At 39.1% G+C, this 12,284-nt stretch overlaps 1 protein-coding gene across 4 annotated transcripts in view; it reads left to right on the forward strand.

The window, feature by feature from the left end:
- ROS1 (ROS proto-oncogene 1, receptor tyrosine kinase) overlaps positions 1-12,284 on the forward strand; it is a 143,079-nt gene that overhangs the window by 94,569 nt on the left and 36,226 nt on the right. For all 4 annotated transcript variants that reach the window (XM_050786555.1, XM_050786553.1, XM_050786557.1 and 1 more), the window contains 3 exons: positions 6,551-6,668; positions 9,562-9,749; positions 11,551-11,634. In XM_050786555.1, coding sequence (XP_050642512.1) covers positions 6,551-6,668; positions 9,562-9,749; positions 11,551-11,634 — 390 coding nt within the window. The remainder of the gene's footprint in view (positions 1-6,550; positions 6,669-9,561; positions 9,750-11,550; positions 11,635-12,284) is intronic.

The following is a 12,284-nucleotide window of genomic DNA, read 5'->3' on the forward strand; positions in this document are numbered from 1 at the left end:
TGCAGGTTTATTACATAGGTATACATGTACCATGGTGGTTTGCTGCACCTATTGACCTGTCCTCTAAGTTCCCTCCCCTCAGCTCCTATCCCTCAACAAGCCCTGGTGTGTGTTGTTCCCCTCTCTGTATCCATGTGTTCTCAATGTTCAACTCCCACTTATGAGTGAGAACATGCCGTGTTTGGTTTTCTGTTCCTGTGTGTGTTTGCTGAGGATGATGGTTTCCAGCTTCATCCACGTCCCTGCAAAGGACATGATCTCATTCCTTCTTATGGCTGCATAGTATTCCATGGTGTATATATACCACATTTTCTTTATCCGGTTTTTCACTGATGGATTGACTTGTTCCATGTCTTTGTTATTGTAAATAGTGCTGCAATAAACATATGTGTGCATTTGTCTTTATAGCACAATGATTTATATTCCTTTGGGTATATACTCAATAATGGGATTATGGGTCAAGTGGTATTTCTGGTTCTAGATCCTTGAGGAATCGCCATACTGTCTTCCACAATGGTTGAAATAATTTACTTTCCCACTGACAGTGTAAAAGTGTTCCTATTTCTCCACAGCCTCGTCAGCATCTATTGTTTCCTGACTCTTTAATAATCGCCATTTTGATTGGCATGAGATGGTATCTCATTGTAGTTTTGATTTGCACTCCTCTGATGATCAGTGATGTTGAGCTTTTTTCATATGTTTATTGGCTGCATAAATGTGTTTTCTGAGAAGTGTCTGTTCATATCTTTTACCGACTTTTTGATGGAGTTGTCTTTTTCTTGTAAATATGTTTAAGTTCCTTGTACATTTTGGATATTAGCCCTTTGTCAGATGGATAGATTGCAAAAATTTTCTCCCATTCTGTAGGTTGTCTGTTCACTCTGATGATAGTTTCTTTTGCTGTGCAGAAGCTCTTTAGTTTAGTTAGGTCCCATTTGTTTATTTTGGCTTTTGTTGCAATTGCTTTTGGTGTTTTAGTCATGAAGTCTTTGCCCATGCCTATGTCCTGAATGGTATTGCCTAGGTTTTCTTCTAGGGTTTTTATGATTTTGGGTTTTACATTTAAGTGTTTAATCCATCTTGAGTTAAATTTTGTATAAGGTGTAAGGAATGGGCCCAGTTTCAACTTTCTGCATATGGCTAGCCAGTTTTCCCAGCACCATTTACAAAATAGGAGATCCTTTTCTCATTGCTTGTTTTTGTCAGGTTTGTTGAAGATCAGATGGTTGTAGATGCGTGGTGTAATTTCTGAGGTCTCTGTTCTGCTCCATTGGTCTATATATTTGTTTTGGTACCAGTACCATGCTGTTTTGGTTACTGTAGCCTTGTAGTATAGTTTGAAGTCAGGTAGCATGATGCCTCCAGCTTTGTTCTTTTTGCTTAGGATTGTCTTGGCTATATGGGGTCTTCTTTGATTCCATGTGAAATTTAAAATAGCTTTTTCTAATTCTGTGTAGAATGTCAGTGGTAGTTAGATGAGAATAGCATTGAATTTATAAATTACTCTGGGCAGAATGGCCATTTTCACAATATTCATTATTCCTGTCAGTGGGGATGGAATGTTTTTCCATCTGTTTGTGTCCTTTCTTATTTCCTTGAGCAATGGTTTGTAGTTTTCCTTGAAGAGGTCCTTCACATCGCTTGTTAACTGTATTCCTAGGTATTTTATTATCTTTGTAGCTATTGTGAATGGGAGTTCATTAATGATTTGGCTCTCTGCTTGCCTATTGTTGGTGTAAAGGAATGCTTGTGATTTTTGCACATTGATTTTTTTATCTTGAGACTTTGCTGAAGTTGCTTATCAGTTCAAGAAGTTTTTGGGCTGAGATGATGAGGTTTTCTAAATACAAAATCATGTCATCTGCAAACAGAGATAACTTGACTTCCTCTCTTCCTATTTGAATACCCTTTATTTCTTCCTCTTGCCTGATCGCCCTAGCCAGAACTTCCAATACTATGTTGAATAGGAGTGGTGAGAGTGGACATCCTTGTTTTCAAAGGGATTTTTTCCAAGTTTTGCTCATTCAATATGATATTGGCTGTAGGTTTGTCATAAATAGCTCTTATTATTTAGAGATATGTTCCATCAGTACCTAGTTTATTGAGAGTTTTTAACATAAAGAGATGTTGATGTCGAATTTTATCAAAGATCTTTTCTGCATCTATTGAGATAATCATGTGATTTTTGTCTTTGGTTCTATTTATGTGATGGATTACGTTTACTGATTTGCATATGTTGAACCAGCCTTGCATCCCAGGGATGAAGCCAACTTGTTCGTGGTGGATATGTTTTTTGATGTACTGCTGGATTCAGTTTGCCAGTATTTTATTGAGGATTTTTACATCGATGTTCATCAGGTATATTGGCCTGAAGTTTGTTGTTGTTGTTGTTGTGTCTCTTCCCAGTTTTGGTATCAGGATGATGCTGGCTTCATAAAATGAGTTAGGAAGGAATTCCTCCTTTTGCATTGTTTGGAATAGTTTCAGAAGGAATGGTAGCAGCTCCTCTTTGTATTCCTGGCAGAATTCAGCTGTGAATCCATCTGGTCTTGGGCTTTTTTTGGTTGATAGGCTATTCATTACTGCCTCCATTCCAGAGCTGGCTGCTGGTCTAGTCAGGGATTCAACTTCTTCCTGGTTTAGTCTTGGTGTATGCATCCAGGAATTTATCCATTTCTTCTAGATTTTCTAGTTTATTTGCATAGAGGAGTTTATTGAATTGTCTGGTGGTAGTTTGTATTTCTGTGGGGTCAGTGGTGATATCCCCTTTATCATTTCTTATTGTGTCTACTTGATTCTTCTCTGTCTTCTTTGTTATTAGTCTAGCTAGTGGTCTATTTTGTTATTTGTTTTATTTTTTAAAAAAAATGGCTCCTGGATGCGTTGATTTTTTTGGAGGGCTTTTTGTGTCTCTATCTCCTTCAATTCTTCTCTGATCTTAGTTATTTCTTGTCTTCTGCCAGCTTTTGGAATAGTTGGCTCTTGCCTCTCTAGCTCTTTTAATTTTGATGTTAGGGTGGTGATTTTAGATCTTTCTGGCTTTCTAATGTGGGCATTTAGTGCTATAAATTTTCCTCTTAACACTGCTTTAGTTGTGTCCCAGAGATTCTGGTACATTGTCTCTGTTCTCATTTGTTTCAAAGAACATATTTCTGCCTTAGTTTCATTAGTTTCATTATTTACCCAGGAGCCATTCAGGAGCAGGTTGTTCAATTTCCATGAAATTGTGTGGTTTTGAGTGAGTTTCTTAATCCTGGGTTCCAGTTTGATTGCACTGTGGTCTGAGAGACTGTTTGTCATGATTTCAGCTCTTTTGCATTTGCTGAGGAGTGTTTTACTTCCAATTATGTGGTCGATTTTAGAATAAGTACCATGTGGCATGAGAAGAATGTAGATTCTGTTGATGTGGGCTAGAACGTTCTGTAGACATATACTAGGTCCACTTGATCCAGAGCTAAGTTCAAGTCCTGAATATCCTTGTTAATTTTCTGTCTTGTTGATCTGTCTAATACTGGCAGTAGGGTGTTAAAGTTTCCCACTATTATTGTGTGGGAGTCTAAGTCTCTTTGTAGGTCTCTGAGAACTTGTTTTATGAGTCTGGGTGCTCTTTTACTGGGTGCGTATATATTCAGAATACTTAGCTCTTCTTGTTGAATTGTTCCCGTCACCATTATATGATGCCCTTCTTTGTCTTTTTTGATCTTTGTTGGTTTAAAGTCTGTTTTGTCAGATACTAGGATTGCAACCCCTGCTTTTTTTTTTTTTTTTTTCCTTTCCATTTGCTTGGTAAATTTTCATCAAACCCTTTATTTTGAGCCTGTGTGTGTCTTTGCATGTAAGATGGATCTCCTGAATACAACACACCAATGGGTCTTGACTCCTTATCCAATTTGCAAATCTGTATCTTTTAATTGGGGCATTTAACCCATTTACATTTAAGGTAGGTATTGTTATGTGAGTTTGATCCTGTCACCATGATGCTATTTTGTTATTTTGCGTGCTAGTTGGTGCAGTTTCTTTGTAGTGCCATTGATCTTTATACTTTGGTGTGTTTTTGCAATGGCTGGTAACGGTTTTTCCTTTCTATATTTAGTGATTATTTCAGGAGCTCTTGCAGGGCAGGCCTGGTAGTAACAAAATCCCTCAGCATTTGTTTGTCTGGAAAGGATTTTATTTCTCCTTCACTTATGAAGCTTAGTTTGGCTGGATATGAAATTCTGGGTTGAAAATTCTTTTCTTTAGAATGTTGAATATTTGCCTCCAGTCTCTTCTGGCTTGTAGGGTTTATGTTGAGAGGTCCACTGTTAGTCTGATGGGCTTCCCTTTGTAGGTGACCTGGCCTTTCTCTCTGACTGCCCTTAACAAATTTTACTTGATTTCAACCTTGGAGAATCTGATGATTATGTGTCTTAGGGTTGATCTTCTCATGGAGTATCTTAATGGTGTTCTCTGTGTTTGCCAAATTTGCATGTTGGCCTGTCTTGCTAGGTTGGGGAAGTTCTGGATAATATCCCGAAGTGTGTTTTCCAGTTTGTTTCCATTTTCTCCATCTCTTTCTGGTACTCCAAGCTACCATAGGTTCAGTTTTTATGAAGTCTCATATTTCTTGTAGGCTTTTTTCATTCTTTTTTCTCTCTTCTTGTCAGCATGTCTTATTTCAATAAGGTGGTCTTCAAAGTCTGGTATCTTTTCTTCCACTTGGTCAATTCAGCTGTTGACACTTGTGTATGCTTCATGAAGTTCTTGTGCTGTGTTTTTCAGCTCCATCAGGCCGTTTATGTTCCTCTCTAAACTGGTTATTCTAGTTAGCAATTCCTCCAACTTTTTATCAAGGTTCTTAGCTTCTTCGCGTTAGGTTAGAACATGCTCCTTTAGCTCATCATAGTTTTACAGTTTTTTACTACCCATTTTCTGAAGCCTACTTCTGTCAGTTCATTCACCTGATCCTCCGCCCAGTTCTGCACCCTTGATGGAGACATTGTGATCATTTGGAGGAGAAGAGGCACTCTGGCCTTTTCGGTTTTCAGCATTTTTTTCATTGATTCTTTCTCACCTTTTTGAGTTTGTCTAGTTGTGGTCTTTGAGGCTGCTGACCCTTAAATGGGTTTTTTATGGGGGCTCTTGTTGTTGTTGTTGATGCAGTTGTTGTCACTTTCTGCTTGTTTGTTTTTCTTTCAATAGTCAGATCCCTCTTCTGTAGGGCTGCTGCAGTTTTCTGGGGTTCACTTTAGGCCTTATTCATCTGATTTGCTCTCACGCCTGGATATGTAACTCAAGGAGGCCGGAGAGCAGCAAAAATGGGTGTCTGCTCTTTCTTCTGGGACCTCTGACCTCAAGGGGCACCATCCTGATGCCAGTAGGATCACTCCTGTGTAGAGTGTCCTGACAATCCCTGCTGGAGGGTCTCACCCAGTTGTGTGGCACCAGGAGCAGGACCCGTTTAACGAAGCACTTTGTCCCCTGGTGGAGAGGGTGTGTTTTGCTGCGGGGAAGCCCACTTGTCTGGGCTTCCCAGATTCCTCAGAACTACCAGGAGGAGAGGCTAAGTCTGCTGGTCCGCAGAGACTGCAGCCACCCCTACCCCTAAGGGCTCAGGCCCAGGGAGATCTGGATTCTGTCCCTGAGCCTCTGGCTGGAGTTATTAGAGATCCTGCAGGGAAGCCCCACCCACTGAGGAAGGATGGGTCAGTGTTAGACCTGAGGAGGCTCTGGCCGCTGACTACCACAGATGGTGTGTTAGGCTGTGACAAGTCTTGGGACCAAGCTGACCAGCCTCGCTGACTCCAGCAGGGGAAAAGCACAGCCTGGAGCTATAGAAATGGATGCTGCATTTCCCCCATGCTGCATTACTACCCATCTTCTGAAGCACAGAAGCACAATGTCAGGTCATCCATCTGATCCTCCCAGGGAGATTAGCGTGTTAGGCAGCTGGGAGTCCCAGTGCTGGCTGCTGCCCCTCCCCCAAGGAGCTCAAAGGGCTTAGACAGCAGGCAGCAGAAGCCCGTGCTGGTCATCCCTCCCCCAGGGAGTTCAGTAGGCTTAAGCAGATTCCAGCTGAGAGGCCATAAGAATCTGCATATTCTAGGGTTGGAACGCTAGGCCCTGGTGGCGTGGGTTTGCGAGTGGGATCTTCCAATCCATGGGTTGCACAGTTCTGTGGAAAAAGCACAGTTTCCCTGGCTGGGTAGCATGCTAACTCCCTGCTCCCCTTGGCTGGAGGGAGGGGGTTCCAGCCAAGAACCGTGTGGTTCTCAGGTGGGCTCACTGCTCTTCCTTCGCTCTGTGGGTCACGCCAGCCTTCTAGTCAATTTTGATGAGCGAATCTAAATACCTTGGTTGCCAGTGAAGGATTCACACACTTATTATGGTTTTTTTCAACAGGAACCTCTGAACACAGTTGCTTCTAGTCGGCCATCTTGGCCCTGCCTCTCTGAATATTTCTTTAATGTTATTTATATTTCCTCTTAATATATTCTACAGGAAGATTTCAATGCAGAAGATTAATACTTCAAACATATCAAATCAATATTTTCTTTTTTTTCCCCCAAAGCTGGAGTCCCAGGTAAACCAGGCATTCCCAAATTACTGGAAGGGAGTAAAAATTCAATACAGTGGGAGAAAGCTGAAGATAATGGATGTAGAATTATATACTATATCCTTGAGATAAGGTATGTGTATTTGCAAAGTACTTGTAAATGACAAAGAACTAAGAAGATAAAGTAATAAAAAGTAACACTATTTGTGCAAATGTATTTACATATAAACACAAAGATCTTAAGTTTAAGGACTCACATGCATCATTATGTTCTTTGTTCCATTCCTAGAGGTTGGTCTTGGCATGCTAATTATAAAACAGATCACATCATTCTCAGAAATCTCTAACTGCTCATTGACACTTTATGGAAATTGTTTGATCATAGGCTCATGCAACCAATATTTACTTAATATCAGTTTTGTTTAAAAAGCTTAGCTGATGTTTAATGTTAAATGATGATGGTGTGTAAATTCCTGAGGATAATTTGCTTTAGCAAGGTGAATACTCTCTAGTGAGAATCGGTGATGAAGTAGGTATTTTTCATACTGTAAAATTAGGTCAGGTTCTGAAATTGTCTGAAGCATAGAGGTCACACAGGATTCTCAATTCATTGTGAAGATTACAGTTTGCAGTGTGTTCCCAGGGACTGAAAACACACCATCGATGAAAACCAGCCACTGATGAACAGCCTCAGACCTGGCCAGTATGGGGAGCGCGTGAACCATAACTGGCTCAGAAGGACTGATTTCATGCCAACTTTAGGGGAGAATTCCAAATTCCAAAGACACTCCTCTCACAGGACTATGAAACCATCTTTTAAGAAGTTCCAAGGACAAAAGTCACTTCCATAATTATAGTCCTGGCAACTTGATCTTTGATCTATTTTTGCTTCATCTGTCTCTGGCATTCCCATAACCTTAAAAAATGTTCCTGTTCATACTAGAGAATTCCCTTGGCCCTTATTTCTAATTGAAACCTCCTTGAAGTTTCTGTTACTGCTTTTCATGCAGAGTGAAATACATTCTAACCTGCAGAACTGTCTTGGTGGTTTGTGACTGTAATGATGTTCATCAGTCAGGTCACACATCAGGTTTTTGCTAGGACCTCTTTAGTGTGTTACCCTGAGTAACACCTTAAGTGCTACTAAAATGACTCCATCTAAATACTTTGCATACTCCTTGCTCCAGGTCTCCACTGTCAGGACATGGACTATAAGATGACTGAATCATTGTTGTAACTTCAGTATCTCAAAATAAGTCCTTCAGTCAGGACACTAGTTAGACCCTGTGTACTCGCTGACAGGGTAGTGGAAATGCAAAGTGCATGAACTTGGGAGTTGAACAAGCCTTATTAGTTTCCAAGGTTGCCACAATAAAGGACCACCAACTGGGTGGCTTGAAACAGTAGAGAGCTCTAGAGGTTAGAAGTCTGAAACCAAGGTATCAGCAGGACTGCTTGTTCTGATGGTTCTAGGGCAGAATCCATCTTTGCCTCTTAGCTTCTGGCGTTTGCTGGCAGTCCTTGGTATTCCTTGGCTTGTAGATGCATCATTGTCATCATCACCTCCTGCATCACAAGGTTTTCTATGTGTCCAGATTTCCCTCTTCTTATGCAAGTGCCAGTCATTGGATTAGGGTCCATCCTAAACTACTATGACCTCATCTTAACTCGATTACATTTGTCAAGATCTTATTTCCAAATAAGGTCACTTTAAAATATTCTGAATGGGCATGAATTTTGGGAGGACATGACTCAATCCAGTACACAAACCATGTTTAAATCCTTGTTCTTTTCCTTTTTTGAACGTAAGTTTCCTCATCTGTAAAATGGAGATGATAATATCTATCTTACCTCTTTAGGCTATTGTGGACTCAGTGAATGAAAACAACATTATGTAAAGCCCCAGTACAGTATGTTGTAAATAGAAGGTGCTCAACCAACATCAGAATTCTTCCTTCTTTTCTCAATGGCCATTGTGTAGAGCCACTTCACAAATTCTCAAGGGCCTCTTTCTTTTGGATCAGAGTTGTTTGGTTAAACAATGAAATGGCCAGTGCTAAAGGTGAGACTTCACAAAATGTGTAAAAACACTCTGTCCTAATGCTTTGCTCAGGATGGTCCTTAAAGAGACCCTCAGCTCCTGGGAACAGCAGTGACCAACTCTGCTGTCCTGCTGCTCCCGATGTTCTTACCCTTTCCCTGCCTCTTATGAGGGCCAGCTCTCACTCTCTGTCGGTCTTCAGAAGGATGAGTCAATTAGCAGGAACAGAACCAGATTCTCCCACATACCCCTAAGCTTACTGCGGATTGGCACCAAGCCCTAAAACTATTGCGGTCTGAAAAGTTTCAGACCTGAAATGTTCTTCATTGTTAGAGAAGACATAAATGGAAGACCTTGAGCTTGCCTTTGATGATTCTGTGAAAAGTCATTACAGTTACGTCTTTTGAACTCAGCCCTTGTGCTCTTTCCATGTTTCAAAAGAAAAACAATTGGATTGACTTTGAGGTGGAATGTAGGTCAATACAAAAAGAAGCAACAAGCCTCAGAATCTCAGATATAATGATAACTTTGGTAGCTGAACTGTCACACTTTTCCTTATCAATTTTGTATTCTGTATTTTATTGAACTATGGCATAAGTAAACTACAAATAATGTAAAAGACTGGAGATTGAGAAAATGGAAACTTCCCAGTTAAAAATCATGTAATAATTTTCTTATAGGTTTGGAATTCTGGAGAAAGTTTCCCCTTACTATTAGTAGGAAAAGGGTACTCAGCTCTCTCTTGACCACGGATTACTCACAGCTTTCTTGGTGGGCTGAGTTAATTGGCTCCATGCCTCACTAGGATCACGGTAAAACCATGCTGTTAGCATCTGTGTTGCCAGATTATGGGAGAGGAATGAGGTCAAGGGTAAACCGTGCCAAAGGACACTCTCAGGAGTTCAGTCACTAAGAAGATCTATGAACAACTAGAAATAACAGGTATACTGTCATGTATATTTTCTGTATTTATTATTTTTTGCAGAAAGAGCACTTCAAATTTACAGAACCAGAATTTAAGGTGGAAGATGACATTTAATGGATCCTGCAGTAGCATTTGCACATGGAAGTCCAAAAACCTGAAAGGAATATTTCAGTTCAGAGTAGTAGCGGCAAATAATCTAGGGTTTGGTGAATATAGTGGAATCAGTGAGAATACTATATTAGTTGGAGGTATGTTACCATGTCTGTCTACACACTAGCTTATTACCTAAAGGTTCAGTAATAAATATCAGTACATTCTTAACATTAGCAATAGATAACGGTGGCTATATATATATATATATCTTATTATCCAAACTATTAAACGATTCCATTCATGTGATGTGATCTTCCTAAAACATCATTATCATCATGTCATTTTTCTCCCCAATAATAATCAGCCACCCTCTTAATTCCTACCACATCAATTCCATGCTCCTAATTAGGCTTCCAAGGCTGTTCACAATCTGTTCTATCCAGCCTTATTATTCTATTCACAAACCAGCCTTATGACCACTCTCACATTATACATAACAGGCCTAAGACCTTTGTTTCTTCCCCAATATCTACCTCTTCCACTGTGTATTTTATTTTAGTTTATGATATATTGTCTTTCTTATCACATAGGCAGGAAATCTCACTGCCATATGTGATTCTTCCCTCTACTCAGTCATCAGGTCCTGTTGATTTTACCATCTTGATTTCTCTCTGATGAGTTCTCATCTTCCTCTTTCTACCTTGGCTTTCCTAATTTAAGGTATCATTTCTTGCCTGTGTCCTTGGCTTATGCATACTGCTGACAGTTAATCTAGTTGAAGCACAAGCTGGATTACTTAACCCCTCTCTGAAATACCCACAATGGCTCTCCATTCACTGCTTTCAGAATCAGCTACAAACTTCTTTGTGGCATGTAAGGTCTTCCGTAATTTATCCTACAATTGTGGTTTATCTTTTCCAATATTTATGTTTGTGCTGTAGCCACATCAGACCAGTAACAAGTTTTTATGTCACTTGGTCTTTGGCCCTGTGTTTGCCTCAGCCTATAATACAGGTCCACACCACCGACCCTGTGCCCCTTAGCTGTGATTTCCTATTCTTTATTTTCTGCCAGTTGAAATTCTTCTCATCCTTCAAGACTTAACTTAAATGAACTCATCATAATGCTTACCTGATGCTCCTTAGTCAAATGAATTACTGCATTTTATACACTCACACGCTACATGAAACTTATATTATTCTTATTTATATTATAGTTAGTTATCTAGTTAGTTGTGTACAAAAGTTTGCTACCCAGCTCAGCAAACTTTCTGAAAAGAAGCAAATAGTAAATATGTTAGACTTTGCAGGCTACATATGATCTCTGTAGCATGTTCTTCTTTTCGTCTTTTTCTCTTCTTCTCTTTTTCCTTCTCCTTCTTCTTAAAAATAACACTTTAAAAATGTAAAACTTATTCATAGCTAATAGGGGGTACAAAATCAGGCTATAGCCAGATTTGGTCCTCAGGCCATAGTTTGCCAGACTCTGGCCTACGTGTTTGTTTCCTCTACACAACTGAAACTACCTAAGAGAAATTACCATGTTTGTTCCTCAGTTTAATATCCATGAAATTGAATATGTATGAAGATATTATACAAAATAAGAGTGTCAACTATTTAGTATACAAAGACTGAGATTTCTTGGTCCTAAATTTATTAAAAAGATATACATGTTTCCTCAGTCATTTTAAAGTACAAGACTGAGTGGGTATATTCCAGTGGTTTGTTGGTAAACTAGCTCTCTGCAAAAAAAGCAAAAACACCTCGATTTTGATTTCACACGGCATAAACACTCTCCGTATGGATGCTTTCAAGCTACCAACTGTCTAGCAAACAACTGGCTTGCAAAAATCCAGTAGTAGCTAGCTCTGCTATATTACTCTGTGTGCTTAGGTAGAGCTGGGGCTACTTAGCTTTTATCTATGAATTAATTTTTTTTTCTGATTTATATTATTAGATGATTTTTGGATACCAGAAACAAGTTTCATACTTAGTATTATAGTTGGAATATTTCTGGTTATTACAATCCCACTGACCTTTGGTAAGTATAATAGAATTTAAAAAATAGGCAACAAATTGTTTATTTAATCATATCGGATTGATTTATCTCTTAGTTGATCTAATCTCCCACATGAAATATTGTCTGATTAAGTTTATAAAATTTACATTGTTACCTTCTACTATACATTTATAACCACTAACTTCTGTGAGTTGTTTTCTGATCTAGGCATAACTATTTTATGGAAAATAAATATGTACATTTCATGTTATACTTTAGATAAAACTACTTGCAAGGGCACCAACTTTTAGCTTTCTTTAAAACAGTATTTGTTTCTGATTGGCTGCATACAAATGTTTTGTGGCTTATAGTTTAAAATAAATAAAAGAAAAATAACCCTGGGTACAGAAAAAAAGTATAGAATTAATGGGAGGCCAGTGACAATCTTTGGTTGGGATAGTTTTGGTTTCTAAGCAGACAGGCTGGTTTGGAATGAGTACGGCCACTGTTGCAGAAGATCCATTTCTGGCTTGTGGGATCCACTCTTGCTTTCAGACATCTGATCTGCTTATTTCAAATCCCTGCTAATTTATAAATGACCAGGAAAGCAGAAAAATTAGATTAGGTAGATAGAAAGCTATTTTTTTCTAAGAAGGTGTACTTTAATGATGATAAAATGCAGTGAAAACCTT

The sequence above is a fragment of the Macaca thibetana genome, chromosome 4 (assembly GCF_024542745.1).
Source record: "Macaca thibetana thibetana isolate TM-01 chromosome 4, ASM2454274v1, whole genome shotgun sequence".
Taxonomy (NCBI): Eukaryota; Metazoa; Chordata; class Mammalia; order Primates; family Cercopithecidae; genus Macaca; species Macaca thibetana.